The 19,031-nt window shown below is 42.7% G+C and overlaps 1 protein-coding gene across 6 annotated transcripts in view; it reads left to right on the top strand.

Moving 5' to 3' along the window:
• TTF2 (transcription termination factor 2) overlaps nucleotides 1-16,790 on the top strand; it is a 42,229-nt gene extending 25,439 nt beyond the window's left edge. The window contains exons 13-23 of one of the 6 annotated variants that reach the window (XR_012333573.1): nucleotides 804-985; nucleotides 1,682-1,835; nucleotides 2,163-2,254; nucleotides 3,081-3,163; nucleotides 3,575-3,708; nucleotides 6,620-6,790; nucleotides 9,132-9,190; nucleotides 10,032-10,182; nucleotides 10,872-10,954; nucleotides 11,999-12,156; nucleotides 12,771-12,831. Coding sequence is in view for 2 of the 6 variants with exons in the window: in XM_033860962.2 (XP_033716853.1) it covers nucleotides 804-985; nucleotides 1,682-1,835; nucleotides 2,163-2,254; nucleotides 3,081-3,163; nucleotides 3,575-3,708; nucleotides 6,620-6,790; nucleotides 9,132-9,190; nucleotides 10,032-10,182; nucleotides 10,872-10,954; nucleotides 12,771-12,845; nucleotides 15,929-16,073 (1,329 nt within the window). In the remaining 4 variants the exon portion in view is untranslated. Of the gene's footprint in view, nucleotides 1-803; nucleotides 986-1,681; nucleotides 1,836-2,162; nucleotides 2,255-3,080; nucleotides 3,164-3,574; nucleotides 3,709-6,619; nucleotides 6,791-9,131; nucleotides 9,191-10,031; nucleotides 10,183-10,871; nucleotides 10,955-11,998; nucleotides 12,157-12,770; nucleotides 12,846-15,928 lie in introns of those variants that run through there. The other 5 variants (XM_033860962.2, XM_033861002.2, XR_012333576.1 and 2 more) reach the window with 5 other exon arrangements.
• The last annotated feature ends 2,241 nt before the right edge of the window (nucleotides 16,791-19,031 follow it).

Raw genomic sequence — 19,031 nt, 5'->3', positions numbered from 1 at the left:
GGCTGTATCAATTTACATTCCCACCAAGAGTGTAGGAGGGTTGCCTTTTCTCCACACCCTCTGCAGCATTTGTTGTTCCTAGACTTTTTGATGATGGCCATTCTGACGGGTGTGAGGTGATACCTCATTGTAATTTTGATTTGCATTTCTCTGATAATTAGTGATGTTGAGCATCTTTTCATGTGCCTCTTGGCCATCTGTATGTCTTTGGAGAAATGTCTATTTAGGTCTTCCAGCCATTGTTTGATTGGGTTGTTTGTTTTCTTGATATTGAGCTGCCTGAGCTGTTTGTATATTTTGGAGATTAATCCCTTGTTGGTCGCTTTGTAAATATTTTCTCCCATTCTGTGGGTTGTCTTTTCACTTTGTCTATGGTTTCCTTTGCTGTGCAAAAGCTTTTTTAAGTGTCATTAGGTCCCATTTGTTTATTTTTGCTTTTCTTTTCATGGCTCTAGGAGGTGGATCCAAAAAGAGTTTGCTGAGGTTTATGTCAGAGAATGTTCTGCCTAGTTTTCCTCTAAGAGTTTGATAGTGTCCAGTCTTAATATTTATGACTTTAATCCATTTTGAGTTTATTTTTGTGTATGGTGTTAGAAAGTGTTCTAATTTCATTCTTTTATATGTAGCTGTCCAACCACTCTTGGTTTCTTAAGCTTAATTCTTATTTCAGGGTACCTGATCTAAGCCCTCAGACTTGAAGGTAAGAGCGGGTCTTCGATACCTGCTTGTTATTTTCCCTTATCTTCTTGATGACATGCACGTTTTCCCATACTCTTATTGGATTTCACCTGTGTTTCTTCCAGGGTGTCTCATCACCTTTGCTTCGAGTAGTCTGGGCTCGAATCATATTGGATGAAGCTCACAATGTTAAGAATCCCCGAGTGCAGACTTCCTTGGCTGTGTGTAAGCTCCAGGCCCAAGCCCGTTGGGCTGTCACTGGAACCCCCATTCAGAACAACTTGTTGGACATGTATTCACTGCTGAAGTGAGTAAAACTCTTTGGATTATGTAGATGTGAACCCTGTCGGTAACGCTTCATAATTATTTCATATCTCATATCTCCAGTGTGTACCAGACTATCTTGTGTAGCAGGTGGCAAGCCTGTCAACCTTTAAAGGGAAGAAGAATTAATATTTATGAGATATAATCTGTTGATTGGCTGATATAGGACTTTGATGACATCCAGCCCCTATATATGGAAAAATAAGGGACCAATTAAATTAAAGGAAACAACAGTCAACTTTCTTCAGTCCCAGGAATGTTTGGGGCTACTTCTGCTTTAAAACATATGGCCTGGGGACAGGACTACAATTTATTTGAAGCAAACAGAAAGGAAGGCTGATTTTAAAATACTTGTTTTAATTCAAGTCAGCTCATAAGAGGATACAGAATTTCTTTACTAGCCTTTGAAGTTTTAGGAATGAATGCTAGCTATTGGTTATATGTCCTGTTGTGACGATATAGACGTTGTTAATGGGAAAATTCACATTTTTATAATGTGGTTATTGACTTGGATCCTTTTGCTCTGTCTAGCAGAGTTTTGCTATGAAATTGACTTTTTCAAATGATTGGATGGCATGTAAAATCTGATTTGCTTTTCACCTTATGTCTGTCTTTGAACCTTTCCTCCATCCTCCCATGCTTCTTTCCTGTTCTCTATCCTCCTTCTCCAATGAAAAAGATTTCTCCGTTGTTCTCCATTTGATGAACTCAGTCTGTGGAGGAGTCAGGTTGACAATGGTTCAAAGAAAGGAGAAGAACGGTTAAATATTTTAACCAAGAGCCTTTTGCTGAGGAGAACAAAAGACCAGCTGGACCCCACCGGCAAGCCCTTGGTAATCCCATTGACACATGTCCCTGGGGGAGGCCAGGAGGGAGGGCCACCATGTCCTTGACTCGGCTTGAACCGCCATCTGCGTTGCTTCAGGAGCCTCTGAGTCTCCCATTTTCCTAGGAGGAGGCCCTCGGGTTGCTGTCCTGCCCCTCGTGTCACAGCAGTCCCGTGTGCAGTGTGTTAGAGCAGTCCTGTTTTCAGGGAAGGGTGGGAGCTGCTGTCCAGAGCCTGACTAGATTTCTGGTGCCAACTCTGGGGAGTGGCCTCCCTAATGTTCAGTTAATTTATATAACTTCATCCCAGCTGCTTTTTTCTTTTACTCTTCCAGGTGGTGCTCCCCCAGCGTAAATTTCAGTTGCACCATTTAAAGCTTTCTGAAGATGAAGAAAATGTTTATAGTGTCCTTTTTGCAAGATCAAGGTGTGTGCCGTGAAGAAGCACCTTCTCACATCTATTTTATTCTTGTTCTTGCTTGGGAGTGAGTCGAGGGTCAAGGTTCCTCTAACTGTAATTACGGTATTATTGACAAGTTGGATATCTGTGTTCCTTTTTTAAAAAACCTCCCTTTCTCTCTCCTCACCTCTCCTCAGCTCACCTTTGTCTCGCATACACATTGAACCTGTTCTGCATTGGCTTCCTTGCATAGAAGCTCTAGGGTGTGCACACTGTACACCAGGTCTTTCTGTTCCTCATGGGGCTGTATTAGGAAAGTGTATCTCTTTGACCTTTGACCTGTTACCCAGCCTCTCATTGGAACTTTTAAAAAACTGCCCAGTAATCCTTCTTGTCATCTATCCTTTGCACTTGCTCTAAAGCTCTTATCCTTCCCTGAATTCCAGATTTCTACTCTCCTATTTATTTGGTACCTCTCACTTCCAATGTAAATATGTTTTTTCTCTTTGTGTACCTTATATTTATTAATAAATATTATAGTATATTAACTTATACTAATTAATAATATGTTACTGTATTACATGTTAATATTAAATTGATATTAAATATAATACTAATATTTGATATTAATCTTTGTTAATATTTATTAATCATTTTTAAGTGGTTTGGCTTTTAAAGTAGTTATTTTTTATTACCTTTGCCCAATGCTTGCTGTGAGCCTACCTTCATTTAACAAGTTCACTTTTACAATTTTTCAAGGTCCTACCGCAACCACAGTTAAACACTGACCATTGTAAACCTATTTGGTCTTAACGACCATTTTATGTGCATTTTCGTTCTCTGTCTGAGGCAGGTCAGCTCTGCAATCCTATCTAAAAAGACATGAAAGTGGGGGCAGCCAATCTGGAAGAAGCTCTGATAATCCATTCAGTAGAGGTAAGCAGTGGGACACTTACAAATACAGAAAACTCATGACAATGTGGATGCAGATTTGGTAAACTTACAGAAATGGGGGGGGGAGGGGTCATGCATTCTTGATTGCAGAGACTTGACCTTAGCTTGGAACCTCAAACCAAAGTAAAATCTACTGACGTGCAGGCACCAGACCTGGTGATCGAAACTTCTTTTTAGTTATTTTCAAAATCTGTTTGATTAAAATACAAGTCGGTCTATAAAGAAAACCAGTATTTCGTACTTCTCTAATTGGTAGAGAGAAGTAAGCTAAAACTATATGATTGAACCTCAGATCAAAGAAGTTTAAAATCTCCTCATTTAGTTCATGGTTCTTCCCCATATTTCTGTTTTAAACCCTGTACTGTTTCCTGTGTCTGTTTTCCTTCTTGGAAGTGGCCCAGGAGTTTGGGTCCAGTGGGCCTGGGCTCTCCGTGGCAGCAGACTCGCAGACATCTAGCACCGCCCATATACTGTCACAGTTGCTGAGACTCCGCCAGTGTTGTTGTCATCTTTCTCTACTGAAGTCGGTAAGCAAAGTCACCTGTGTGGGACCCCAGAGGGGCTGTGGAGAAGTCCACCTCAGTCTCCTGAAACTGGGATCCAGTCTGCTGGATCAAGGAAAATGGGGTTTGAGTGTATTTTGTTTTCTGGTGGGATAGGAAAGAGAAAACTCTTTATTTTACTTTATTTTATATTAATCTTTATTGACCTTGAGATAATTCCCATGATGTTGAGAACAGTTTTTATTATTTGTTTTGTTTATTATTTTTCTTTAATTAACTAATTAATTAATTAATTGGCTGCACTGGGTCTTATTTGCGGCATGTGGGATCTTCGTTGCAGGGTGTGGGATCTTCTTAGTTGTGGCATGCGGGGATCTTTAGTTGCAGCATTCGGGATCTTTAGTTGCGGCATGCGGGATCTAGTTCCCTGACCAGGGATCAAACCCGGGCCGCCTGCATTAGGAGCATGGAGTCTTAACCGCTGGACCACCAGGGAAGTCCCTGGTTTGTTTAAATAAGCTTTATTTTAGAATAGAAAATGGCGTCTTGTTAAAAAGGAAGCCATATATGAATACTTCGGTATTTTAGGATGTCATAAAGCTTATTTAACTACTAGTGTTAAGTCTAGGTAAGAAAACTCAAGTATTTAAAGTTGTCTTGATATTGGATAGAGGCACATCTGTAATTAAGAGGAACATGTCATAGGCAGAACACTCTGACATAAATTGCAGCAATATGTTTTTGTATTTCTCTCCTAGAGAAATGGAAATAAAAGCAAAAATAAACAAATGGGACCTAATTAAACTTAAAAGCTTTTACACAGCAAAGGAAATCATAAACAAAATGAAAAGACAACCCACAGAGCGGAAGAAAATATTTGCAAACAATGCTACCAACAAGGGATTAATTTCCGAAATACACAAACAGCTCATACAGCTTAATAGCAAAAAAACAAACAACCCAATCAAAGAATGGGCAGAAGACCTAAATAGGTATTTCACCAAAGACATATAGATGGCCAAGAGGCACGTGAAAAGATGCTCAGTGTCACTAATTATTAGAGAAATGCAAATCACAACCATAATGAGGTCCTCACCTCACACCAGTCAGAATGGCCATCATTAAAAAGTTGACAAACAATAAATGCTGGAGAGGGTGTGGAGAAAAAGGAACCCTCCTACACTGTTGGTGGGAGTCTAAATGGGTGCAGCCACTCTGGAGAACAGTATGGAGGACCCTTAAAAAACTAAAAATAGAGTTACCATATAATCCAGCAGTCCCACTCCTGGGCACATATCTGGAGAAAACTAATTCAAAAAGATACATGCACTCCAGTGTTCATACTCATTACAGCATTATCTACAATAGCCAAGACATGGAAGCAATCTAAATGTCTATCAACAGATGGATGGATAAAGAAGATGTGGTGCTTGTGTGTGTGTGTATACACACACATATACATATAACGGAATATTACTCAGCCATAAAAAGAGAATGAAATGATGCCATTTGCAGCAACATGGATGGGACTAGAGATTATCATATTAAGTAATCAAAGGCAAATATCATATGCTATCACTTATTTGTAGAAGCTAAAAAAAATGATACAAATGAACTTATTTACAAAACAAAAGTAGACTCACAAACATAGAAAACAAACTTATGGTTACCAAACGGGATAGCAGAGGGTGGTGAGGAAGGGATAAATAGGAGTTTGGGATTAACATATACACACTACTATATATTGAATAGGTAAACAACAAGGACCTACTGTATAGCACAGGGAACTAAACTCAATATCTTGTAATAACCCGGGAATTCCCTGGCGCTCCAGTGGTTAGGACTTGGTGCTTTCACTTCCAGGGCCTGGGTTCGATCTCTGGTCGGGAAACCAAGATCCTGCAAGCCACGTGGTGCAGCTAAAATAAAAAAACCTTGTAATAACCTTTAATGGAAAAGAATCTGAAAGAGAATATATAGGTGTGTGTGAGTATGTATGTATAAGGGGATCACTTTGCTGTACACCAAAAACTAACACAATATTGTAAATATACTTCAATTTTAATAAAAAAGGGGCATATGTTATTCTTTTTTTTTTTTTCTCTTGGCAGTTAAAATTTATTTTCTCCTTGGTTATCAAGGATTCTTACTTTCTTTATACTCTTCTGAACTTTTCCAGATTTTCTAAAATGAGCATATGTTATTTTTATGAACAGAAAAAGAACTACTCCTGGTACTTGAAAATTTTTTCTTTTATTAAAAAAATTTTTATTGAAGTATGTTATTCTTTTGAGGTGCTATAGTAATGTATCTTTTTTTGGTAGCAAATTGCATCTTGATTATCAATAACTTAATTAACTGTTCTGTTCTAGCTGGGGAAAATAGAAAGATCTTGCAATCTGGCAATTATCTAAGAAGTTCCATCATTTGATTGATTGATTTATTAAATGGATTCCTTTTTTGTTTTTAATTATTTTTGATTGTGTTGGGTCTTCGTTGCTGCGCATGGGCTTTCTCTAGTTATGGCGAGCAGGGGCTACTCTTTGTTGCAGTGCGTGGGCTTCTCATTGCAGTGGCTTCTCTTGTTGCGGAGCACGGGCTCTAGGCTCACGCGGGCTTCAGTAGTTGTGGCGCACGGGCTTAGTTGCTCCGCAGCATGTGGGATCTTCCTGGACCAGGGATTGAACCCGTGTCCCCTGCATTGGCAGGCGGATTCTTAACCACTGCGCCACCAGGGAAGTCCCTTGATTTATTTTTGATCTGGTGAAAAGAGCTTGCAAGATTACATTTTAATCTGGGTTTACCCGAGGAGATACTGATGTAAATTACGAGACATTTTGCCATGTGCTGTGTTAAACAGTTAGCACTTTGGCAGGTCACATGCCTTGCTGCCTCAACTGCCCATCTGCTCTTTCCTCTGTCTGATTCTGCTCAGGCCCTGGATCTGAAAGAGCTGAAGAGTGAAGGCCTGGTCCTTTCCCTGGAAGAGCAGCTCAGAGACTTGACCTTGTCCGAATTCCATAACTCAGAACCGTCCGCCTCCATTTCCCTTAATGGCAAATGCTTCAATGTGGAGCTTTTTGACGACAGGAGAGAGAGCACCAAGGTAGTATGATGACCTCTATTCTAGTAGAAAGACTTTGCCTCCTTATACATTTCCCTGAGTGAGAGCGCCACATTTGTCCAAGCGAGCCCAGCCATTTGACAGCAGAGCTGGAGCTGTTAGATGTTGGCTGGTCAAATTCTCCCTCCAGTCTTAAATTCTAGTTTGATTTGATGAATAAAACTGAAGTCTTACTACATAGTGGGCTTTCAGAGAGTGGCTTGGACCGACCCGGCATCAGGGCAGATTTCTGGCATGGATTCCTGGGGAAGGAGCCTGTCAGGTGTATGCCGGCCACAAGGCCCAGGCAAGTGAGCAGTTTGTTTTGGGAAAACAACGAAGGCCTGAGCCTCGAGACTGTGTAATACGTCTGAGCGCCAGTTGCTTTGCTTTGTTGAGAGGCTTCCATCTGCCGGGTTTGTTTCCTACCAGCCTCTCCTCGTTAGTCACTCTGTTCTGTTTTCATTGAATGTTTTAAGAACTGAAGGGTTCTATCAGAGGAAGGCCGGGGTGTGTGTCCTGCCTCTCCACTGGCTCACTTGGAACCTGCCCATCGTCTCGCCTGCCCTGAGGGCTGGGTTCCCTCTCTACTGCTTTCTGAGGCTGCCTCAGCCTCTCTTCAAAGGCTTTAAAAGATGTAACTGGAAAGGAGGTCACTGCCAGGGGAATGGTTTTACCAAAGAATTACTTTTAATTAGATTTTAAAAATATTTACCTAGGTCTTCACCATCAGTAACCGAGAGAAACATAAGAAGGGCACCACATGTGGCCGGACTTCAGGCCCTAGCACCCTCAGTTAGCTATTGGGTTAAAATTCATGTTCCTAATAATTTGTGTTCCTAATAACTTGTCTGATACTCAGGTCATCGTTCACAAGGTTCTTAATGTGAACCCATTAACCGTAGTTCAAACCACTTAAGGTGGTTTCATGTGAGGAAGGGAGTTTTGTTTGGTAGCACAAAGCTAAACTCATACAGAACGTTATTAGAATTTGGCCCCAGCTCACAGCCCATGAATCCTGCTCTTCCACTGCTTTTTTTTCAAAATACCTATCGCCAGGTTTTTCATGAGGCAGTTCGAGAACTTTCCACAACCTTGAGTTGCCAAGACATCAGGCACTTCGTGTACCTGCTTTTTTCCTTCCTACTAATTCAAAATGGTACGGTCCTGTGACTGTCTTCCTGCCCAGGCATCAGCGGGTTTGTTCAGGTGGGAGCGCTGCCTTACGCGGGGGCCTCAACAGGTTGCCACTAGCACCACGACGGCGTAGAATGGAAGAGCTAAGGGCACCTCAGTTCCTCTGGCTCAGCCCCTTTTTACTGATGAGGAAGCTGTGCTCTTAACTGGGAGTTCCAAGGTGATCCAGCCCTGTAATGGCAGAATAAGAACTCTCTTCATCTCCTGATTCTTGGTCTAATTTTCGTCCTCTTCCTCCATTCTGGGATGAACTTTAGAGCCTTTGGAAAGGTCATTCACATTAGCGGTCAGGAAGAATGAGGCCAGCTGCTCTCCAGAGTCCTGCCCCTGTGTTCTTATCGCCTGCTCCCTCATAGACTTGAATATGCCCTGAGCAGTTTTGGTAAAGAGAGCTTGTCGTGAAGCTTGAGCAAGTATTCCTCAGTCTGGACAGGTTCTCTTCTTCAACACCGTTTGCAGCAGGCCTCAAACTGGGTCAAGCTCTTTCACTTTCTCCTTCTACAAATGTTAGGATAGTATCTTCTCTGGTCCAGCAATATGCCGAGTGCTAGGGGTGCAGAAATGAACCAGACATACGCTGGCTCTGCCTCTTCAGAGCATCTCCGGCCATGAAAGCAAGAGATGACTAATAAGCAATTAATATATAGTATGAAAAAGACCATGATAATAGAAAGAACAGGTGGTATAGTAGCATGTAGGCAGTGGGCTCCTGGGATTGGAGAGGATGTCCAAGAAGCTGACACGTAAGGCTGTCCTAGGCAGAGGGAACAGAATGGACAAAGATGAGACAAAGCGTGACTTAGTGGAGGGAGAATGTTGGTATCACCCGAGCATCATTTGAAGAGAGCGTAGTGAGGGTGGAGGCTGGAGATGTGAGCGGAAGGCAAGGTAGCAAGGACCTGGGAGGCCACTGTACGGAGCTTGGGCTTTATTCTCAGCGGGAAGCCACTGCAGGGGCTTCAGCCAGAGGAGGAAAATAAGAAACTGACATTTTGGAAACAGCACTCTGGCTGCAGAGAGGAAAGGGAACTAGAGAGGAGTAAGACCAGAAGCCGAGAGGCTCTGGAGGAGACCGATTCTTTAATTCAGAACATGGAGAAAAGCAAATTTGCTTAAACCTCCATATGTTAATTCCATCTTTTCCCAGATTTCATCTCTGTTGGCAGAATTGGAGGCAATCCGAAGAAATTCAGGGTCCCAAAAGAGGTAAATGTGTTATTTCATTATCCAAGCATTGCTTGTAATTACGCTAGAAAATTTAATATTGCAGATAGTTATAAATCTTCGCTTTTTATATCAAGGACCTTGAGTCATGCTTAGTAGAAAGCACTCAGGTTACAGCACAGATTCCCTTTGATTTCTAATTAAAATGTTTGTGGCACTGGTTGAAAAGGCAATCCCTAGAGGATCCGAGTAAACTGAGCATCCGAGTAAACTGAGTAAGAGCAGAGAAGAAGCATCTCAAGAAAAGCAAGAGAGTAATAGGTGGGCGAGGGAGGGAGAAGAGTGGGGTCAGACCGGGAGCCCCCATGGAGCTGGGGACCTAAGCTGGGGACGTGGATATGGGAGGTTCATTCGTTGTTTGACTTTACTGTGTGCTATTCAGTGCATTTGTAGATCGGAAATATTTTGATCTAAACACATAAAACTCTAATTAAAGCACAGCATGGGGGGAACAGAGAAGCCCTAGCAGCTTCTGGTTCTGACTGGCAAAGGGAGGGGCCTGTACCCCTTTGCAGGAGCACAGACCTCCTGTGGGTAAGCACTAGGCCCCAGATAATCAGAGGCTGCAGCCAGTACTTCAGCTTAGCCACCACTTTATTCTGACTTCATTTTGCACAAAATAAGTTGCAGACTGGATCTAGAAATAGCTGGAAATACTGTAATCTTATAATGTCACCGAAGTGTGTAAGCTTAGGTAGCAGAAGGCCTTTCCTCGTCCACATTTGATAGCTGAATCGTACGAATAGCAGGCGTTAAAGCCCTGCAGATGAGTTTGTTTCATCTATTCGGGGGCATTGGTTTTCTGTTTTATCCTTCCTTCCAGTGTCATCGTCTCTCAGTGGACCAGCATGCTGAAGGTTGTAACCTTGCACCTTAAGAGGCATGGACTGACTTATTCCACCATCGATGGCTCTGTTAACCCCAAACAGAGAATGGACTTGGTGGAGGCATTTAACAAATCCAGGGGCCCTCAGGTACAAGCTGATCAGAGCAGAGCTCTGTAATCAAGAGCAAATTGTTCCCAATTATACAGAAAATTTTAACATAGCTTGATTCAAAAATATTCATAGCTTTGACCCCTCCAGGTGTTTTTGATTCCTTCGACATTTATTGGGGGTACATGTCAAAGTGTGCAAATACTCTAAGAGAATAAACTGTGAGGGCTAAAAAGAGAGTAAGAACATAACTGGTTAGGTTCAAGAGACTCTTTGTGGAGGAGACAAGCCTGGAAGGACGGGTGGGATCTTGATATGAGGAAAGATGGAGGGAAGTGGGAGAACAAAGGCATCTAATTATGGATAATGCAAATTTGGAAAGCATTAGTTGAGTGATGGCAGGAGAATCATGGCAGTGGTTGGAGGACTGATGGAACAGACAGAATCCGGTTGATGGAAAGTTTATTGAGCTAACCACCCCTGGTGCTCTAAATGGTAGTATTCATATATTTCGGCAGGTGCACAATTAATGTTTTAAGAATGACTCACCAAAAAAAGGTTAAATGAGAATTTTCTCAAAGGTGAGGCATGGGAGATAGGATCTCAGAGTTTCGAAACAGTGCCTTTATGACAGCAGAAGGGAATTTGATAAGAGCGTGTTGCTAAGAAGGAGAGGTGATTGATGAGACCAAGTCTGTGTAAAGTTAATGGTGTGCTTCCTTTTGAAGGTTATGCTAATCTCTCTCTTGGCTGGAGGCGTTGGTCTAAACCTGACTGGAGGAAACCATCTTTTTCTTCTGGACATGCACTGGTAACGATTCTGGATTTTTCTTGAGTTGTCACAGCATAGCAGGGAGACCAGAGGGGCAGTAAGGCCTGACTTCTTATATTGAGTGTGTTCCTTTCATATCATGGAGCTGCCTCTGTGCATCCATGTGTATAAGATACAGATCAAAATGGTGTAGGGCTGGGGACTTTCCTGGTGGCCCAGTGGTTAAGAATCCGCCTGCCAATGCAGGGGACACAAGTTCGATCCCTGGTCCGGGAAGATCCCACATGCCGCGGAGCAACTAAGCCCATGCACCACAACTACTGAGCCTGCGCTCTAGAGCCCGTGAGCCACAACTACTTGAGCCCATCTGCCGCAACTACTGAAGCCTGCGTGCCTAGAGCCCGTGCTCCGCAACCGGAGAAGCCCCTGCAACGAGAAGCCCGCGCACCGCAACAAAGAGTAGTCCCCTCTCGCCGCAACTAGAGAGAAAGCCCGCGCACAGCAGCAAAGACCCAACACAGCCCAAAATAAATAAAGTAATAAATAACTTAAAAAAAGGAGAGAGAAAAAAAATTGGTGTAGGGTTAGTTGCCGGCCCTGAATTCCTGAGCAAGCAAGGCTTCAAATGACTATTTAAAATAGTCTGTTCACTATTTATTGTTAATCTAACATCTGTTCCATGGAAACTGAGAGCGGAGTAGGGGGTGCTTTTCCTTATGGCCAAGAGCTGCTTCACTCAATGAAGAGTTTTATCTCTTCAAAACACCGTATTTCAGACATACTTGTTGACGTCCAAGGAAATCTCAGCCTTGGTGAAGAGGGAGAACTGTTACTCCAAAGGGAAAAGGCAAAGGAATTTTTTAATTATGTTAGACACACACTTAACACATAGCCTTGGACTCACTGCACATAGTGTCAACACCGGGAGTATGGCAGCATCCTTCCTAGAAACGAAGTGAATGACTCATGTATTGCTAGGAGAAAGCATCATAATTTGTCCCTGTTTTGAGTTTTCATTGATGCCAGTCAGGGATCGCTGCACCAGGCACTGGTGCCAGAGATTGTCATTTGTTAATTCTCCAGGCAGCCCAGATGGGTACAAACAGGCCAACCTGTTATTATCTTCCTGGAGAACGTGGTTAGGTCTTACTTGGGACTCCCCTATACTCGTGAGTGAGGAAAGCAGAATGGGGATCATGCTGGTTTCTGAATTGAGCAATGTTATCCAAGATTTTAAAGAGGTAAGATGAGAAACTAGTTTGGAATTGATAATGAGAACCTAGAAAGAATGAGACAGATTAAGTCTCCTTAGTTGAATCTAGAATATTAAAGTTGAAAAAGGCATTAGAGATCATTTGCCAGCCCGCCGGTTTCCAAGTAGCCATCTGAAGTCTGGAGGGTTGTGGTTAGATGACTTGCCCAAAGTCACTCGACTAGTTAGTGACAGGATTTGAGCATTGGTTTAACCTCTGTTACTTAAGAGTTTCCAACTGATGGTGGTGCTAAGAGTTCCTATTAGCAATCTGATCCCGGTTTCTCGTGAGAGGGCAAGAAGACATCTGGGGCTTTCTGAGTCCCACATAGACTAGAACAGAGACCTACAAATTTTTTCTATAAGTATTTTAGGCCAGATAGTAAATATTTTAGGCTTTGCCAGTTACATAGGTCTCTGTTGCATATTCTTTGTTGTAGGTTTTTTCGTTTTGTTTTGTTTTGCAAACCTTTAAAAATGTAACAACCATTTTAAACACAAGAGCCATACAGAAACAGACTGTGGGCTGCATTTGGCCCATGGGATTTGCCCACCCCTGGTCTAGGATGTCATTATCTTTGAGCTTTACTTGTCTTCTAACAGGAATCCGTCACTTGAAGATCAAGCTTGTGACCGAATTTACCGAGTAGGGCAGCAGAAAGATGTTGTCATACACAGGTAAGTAAGTAAAGGTCTCCAGGACAAAGGTCTGCTTTCATGAAAATTTTTCTCGGGTAATGTTTTAATAGAATGTGTAAAGTATTTGATGATCACTGTACTAATGGTGCTTGTGGGGCACATCCTTTTTGGTACTCACAGTCAGGAAGGGAACGCAAGCAATTTGTGGATAACCTTGGAGTTGGTCCTGCAGAAGAAGAAAAGCTTATGAACAATGCTGAGCCTTAATGCAGTCAAGGCCGCCCATGAAAGGACTCTCCTCCCTCCTCCCTCTCTTCCTCTCCCTCTCTCTCTTTTTCTTTTAACTTTTATTTTGACATAATTCCAGACATATAGCGAAGAATGTAAGAATTCTTACAAGAATACCCCAAAGTTCTTGATTGCAAGAATAATACCAAAAACTTCCTGTGCACTGTGACACGTGTGTGTGTGTGTGTGTGTGTGTGTGTGTGTGTGTGTGTGTAAGATTTTTTCTGGACCGTTTGACAGTAAGTTGCAGACATGATGCTCCTTTACCTCTAAATAGTGACATATGCATTTCCTAAAAATGACATTCTCTTACATAACTATAATAAAGTAATCAAAACCAGGATGTTAACAGTAATACAATACTCATATCTGATCTATGGACCTTATTCAATTTTGCCACTTGTCCCAGTGATGTCCTTCCCAGCCAAAGAAAATTCTAGGTCCTGTATAGCATTTGATTGTCATGACTCTTTTGTCCCCTTTAACTGGAACAACACCTCAATCTTTCTTTGTGTTTTATGACAGTGACATTTTTGACGTGCACAGGCCAGTTATTTTGTAGAATGCCCCGTCCTTGAGACCCTCTTCTCTTTAAAAACAACAACAGAACCTGCCTTAATTGTACAATACAGTCTAGTTATGGACCTCTTTTTCTCCTTCCTTTTCATGGCTAAGTTTTCTGAATAATTAGAAATCCTTGTCTATCTTTACTTACTTCCCATTCATTCCTCAACCTATACAAACTGGCTTTCACCCCCGCCGCTCCATTGAAGCTACTCTTGCTAAGGGACACCAATGAATTCCCAAATTCACCAAGTACAGTGATTATGTCTGTTGTTTTGTCTTTATCTCTCTTCTCAGCTCACTTTGTATGCACCTCTCTTAATAATCCTGTCCACTCCAGTAAATCCAAAATCTATACCCTCTGTTCCAAGGTTTCCTAAACTTCAGGCCCAGATATCCAAATCCCCACGAAATATCTGAATCTGAGTGTCCACATCCACACCCATTATTCATTCACTCATGTATTTGTCTCATTCAACTCAAAAAACGAATGAATACCTGTTGAGGAGTCCCCATGTAGCAAGTACTGTTACATGCTCCAGGGACTCACAATGTCATAAGCTGAGATTGTTTCTCCCTGCTACCTCATATCTACTGATTCTTCTGAATTTCTCATCTTTGTGAATAGAATCACTGTTTATCTAATCATGGAGCCAAAACTAGACTCCCCCTTCTTGCTCACGTTTCACAAACCAAATCCATTCATTTTATTTTCTAGGTGTTTCTTGTAACCATCCCTTTCTTCCCATCCCACTGCCATTTCCTCCTTTCAAAACCAAGTTTCTTAGCATCACAGGCAGAGTCACTCATGATCCAGCCCCCGCCAGCCTCTTGAGCTTCTGCTATTGTAGTACAGCATAGTTTTTGACTTTTGCCCTGGCCAGACTCTACGACCCCTGCAGCAGACTGTGTTCCAAAACTCAGTCATGGTTTTACACATGTTCCCATTCCCTGGGATGCCCTCCCCACTGTTCTATCTGGCAAACCCTTGCTCATCCTACAAGTCACACTAAGAGTCAAGTTGTCAATGGAGCCTTCCCTGAAGACCCCAGACAGATTTCTTTTCACTCCTTTTGTACGCTGGACATACTTCCGTTATAGCGCTTTCCGGGTCATATTATTATTGTTGCTGTTTATTTTCATGTCTTTGTTTTGTGTTCTCTTTGACTGCAAGACCATGTTCAAATCTCCGTTCCTACACCTAGCATAGTGCATGGCATATAGGGAATCTTCATCAACACCTGTTGAATGAGTGAATAAAGGACAACAGTGGTATTTCCTTGGTTTGTAAAACCTGTTTTCAGTGTGAATTAGCCAAGAGATAAGACACTCTGTACTTAAACCAGCACACATATTCCTGGCAGAAACTTGATAAGCTTTAGGCCTTCTGACCTTACCAGGATGGAGCGTTTTGTGTAAAAGCTGGATCTCTACACTTTTTTTTGGATCAGGATATCTTTTGCTTTTTTTGGCACTTCTCAATTATCTCAGCTTCAGAAGGAAAGAAAAGGCCAATTTGAGGTCAGATCACTTTATTTTTAAATTTTTATTTTATTTATTTATTATGGCTGTGTTGGGTCTTCGTTGCTGCACGCAGGCTTTCTCTAGTTGCGGCGAGCGGGGGCTACTCTTTGTCACAGGGCGCGGCCTTCTCATTGCGGTGGCTTCTCTTGTTGCGGAGCGTGGGCTCTAGGCACGCGGGTAGTTGTGGCTCACGGACTCTAGAGCGCAGGCTCAGTAGTTGTGGCGCATGGGCTTAATTGCTCGGCGACATGTGGGATCTTCCTGGACCAGGGGTCGAACCCGTGTCCCCTGCATGGGCAGGCAGATTCTTAACCACTGCGCCACCAGGGAAGTCCAAGGTCAGATCACTTTCAATGGATATATATTTAGTCTAAGTTGTTTAGATCTCCTAAACATAGAGTTCTTAATCAAACCTAAGAAAAAATAAAGGAAGAAATCTCATTTAAAAACTAAAGCATAGGGCTTCCTTTGTAGCGCAGTGGTTGAGAGTCTGCCTGCCGATGCTGGGGACACGGGTTCGTGCCTCGGTCCGGGAGGATCCCACATGCCGCCGAGCGGCTGGGCCCATGAGCCATGGCCGCTGGGCCTGCGCGTCCGGAGCCTGTGCTCTGCAGCGGGAGAGGCCACAACAGTGAGAGGCCCGCGTACCACAAAAAAAACCCAAAAAACTAAAGCATAAATAGATGTTTGAATATGTCATTAGATATGCAGCTTTGGGTTTTTGATTATTTGCTTATCTTTTTCAGATTTGTTTGTGAGGGAACAGTGGAAGAGAAGATCTTGCAGCTCCAAGAAAAAAAGAGAGATTTGGCCAAACAGATTCTATCAGGAACTGGAGAAGTTGTCACCAAGCTCACCTTGGCCGATCTCAAAGTCCTTTTTGGCATCTAACTTCCTGTTTATGGAGCTCAGAATAGTGCCATTGTTGGTTTGTATTAGGATCTGGGGAGAATGACCTAACCCTGGTCCTTTGAGCTCTCGTTGGCATTCGGTTTCACCTTCAAGCCCTCCTCAAAGTGAGGATCAGTTACCATGTTAACCACTTGGTTAACCAGTCATGTTAATCAATCAACGTATTTAATGTGTGACATAGAAACCAATAAATTACTTCAGATAAGAGCAAATGCTTTAGAGTTAGAGAATTTGGAACACAGCCCTGGGAGAGTTGTACCTAAGCTTCAGCAAAAGCTCAAAAAGCCCTCTGTTGCTTTTCTCTTCTCAGCTGGTGGGGACCCAATGTTACTGCCTTGTCTAACACAGGCTCCATCCCATCTCTTCATCTCCTGCCAATGAGGCTGCTCGTATAACCATCTCTTTATGGGCTGAGCAGAAGCAGCTCTCTGCGTAATATGTAGATGGTTAGTATTTGTATCATCGTATTATTTAGAATTTGGTATCATATCATTTAGTATTATTTTATATTGCTATCATATCATGTGGTATTTGTGTCATAAATTTTAATTTTTGTGTCATTTTTCTAGTATTTGTATTTTTACAAATTTACAGTATTTGTAGCACTTAGTATCATTGTTTCATTTAGTAGTATTGTGTCATTTAGTACTTGTATTAGCATTGGCATAATCCAATAAACATGTGTTTGACAGTGTAGCAGAGATAATGCTTTGTGTTCACTAACCCCCATTTCCTTTTCCTCCTGGCCACCAGAGACTACATTTCCTAGTCTTCACTGCAGTTACATGGGTCCATATTGCTGAGTTCTAAGTCAGTGGAATATGGAGAGAAGTGATGTAAGTCATTTCTTATCTGCCTTTCTGAAACCTTGCAAGTGATTCTTTGTGCTGTTTCTTCTCTTGTTGGCCCACTGAATACAAAGGAACTGATGGATGACTGCAGGGCCCTAGAGACTTGTGAAGCCACTAGGTCAGAGATTCTTAACCTACTGCTGGCCACGGACCTCTTGGCAGACCGGTAAGCCTCAGTTCCTGAACGACGTCGGAACAAAGCTTCCTGTGTGTGCCTCCCTTCTCACCCTAGCTCACCTACATTGGACTATGACATGATCAAGAAATAATTTTTTTTAAAACCATGAGACTTGGGTGTTCGTTTGTATAGCAGTTTGTATCCTGACTAATACAAACTCTTGAGAATTTCTTACTTTGGGAAACTATTCAGATTCCCTTCTTCCCGTTGGCACTTACTCAGCTAATTTCTGCTAGAAAGAATTGTATTTCTTCCTAGATAGAACTGTTGCCCTCCTTTGAGTTAGGATTAGGTGACAAAGCCCTGTGTTAAGCCAGTCACAGTATGGGCTGAGGCTGGGGCCTGTTTAAGCAAAGGTGCCCTCTGAGGACATGGTCTAAAGGCCCACAGAGGCAAAGACAGGTGGCCTGGAAGGAAGAGTTCTGACTTAACTCTACTTCCAGGTTCACCTTAGCTGGGGTGTAGCCTTGAAAAAATCATTAACTTCTCTACACTTTGGTTTCCGCATTTGTGGTAGGCATTGTTTTTAGAACTTCGGCAGCTGTAGTGAAGTCCCTGGTAAAGTCGGGAAATGGAGGATGTAAGATTACCCTTCGGGAGTTACGCCGCAGGATCAACACACCAGGGCAAAGGGAGTGTCACCCGAGAAGCAGTGGCTCCCAGGCCAGCATGAACGTACAAACCCTGCCTCTGCTGTTTGCTGACTGTCTGGTGTTCAGCTAGTTGCAGATTCCCCAGGCACCTCAGCTCTTTCATCTGTAAGATGTGAGGATTAGCATACAGCTCACTGTGCTCCCCTGGCAATTTAGAAACACACATACACGCCATAGCCCATGCGACCAGATCGACGGATGGGTCATGTCAGTCAGAAGGCATGTTAGGTGAACACTGTCAGTGTCCTTTCCAGGTCCTGTTTAGGAGAGAGGCAGTGTCAACTTCGAGGTTCAAGTATTCTTGCTTTTAGTCTGAAGATGGTTGCAGGGATTATAACCTACAATCTTCAGATATTCAGAGCCCACTGACCAATGTAATCTACTCTGATATTCCTTCTCGTATCTTAGTTTCTCTAGTGTTCCTCATTCTGATTCTAAGCTAGCAAAACCACTCAGTCTTGTCTTGGGTAGGTGTTCCTGTAACAGGGAGATGCTATCGATGTGAGGCGGATACAGTAAAAATTGGAACCACTGTCATACCAGACATGCATCCTTCAGTCCTAGCCCTGGGGTGGAAATGTCTCATGAATTATAATATACGTAGCATTCTGGTGTCTGTCTCAGGCTCACGTTCATTTTAGTTACCGTGAGTCCATTTCTTAAGGTCAGGGCATGACAAGGTGGGTCTCTGCACCCTCTAGCAGTGGGCAGCATCCCACAGTGTAGTGATCTAATTGAGGTGCTACCCTATGAATTCTGCCAGTGTCAACCAGCCTTCCCTTATGTGACACCGTAACGGTCAGATTTTCTTTTTACATCTCTCTGCCTACCTCAGCAGACTTAGGCAAGAACAGTAAATGCTTTGTTAGCCATGAAGTGCTATCCAAAGGCTAGTGTTATTGCTGTGGGACCAGGTCTCGGAATATGAGAATAAAATTGAAGCATGGGTGCAGCTGAAAGAGCCAGATGGTGAACATCTGTCACCAACGTGCAGCATTGCTGAGCACCCAGTTTACAAGGTATTTCTTATGTGACAGAGCTGCCTTCATGGAAGGTTTATAGTTTGACTTCTCTTTGGCAGTGTTAATCAAAAAAGGGCATCGTGCGTGCCATGGCTGGATGGAACCTGGGCCCTTTAAAGCCTTACCAAGGACTCCTGTTGCCATCCAATTATTATGAACACAGTAGGTAGAATGATGTCTTTGTGGGACATGACCCCTTCCTCTAGCAGTCATGGATGTGATCTGGAATGGCT

Source organism: Tursiops truncatus, chromosome 1 (genome assembly GCF_011762595.2).
Source record: "Tursiops truncatus isolate mTurTru1 chromosome 1, mTurTru1.mat.Y, whole genome shotgun sequence".
NCBI classification, from domain to species: Eukaryota; Metazoa; Chordata; class Mammalia; order Artiodactyla; family Delphinidae; genus Tursiops; species Tursiops truncatus.
Note: the sequence above shows the minus strand (reverse complement) of the source record. Positions and strands in the feature narration are given on the sequence as shown.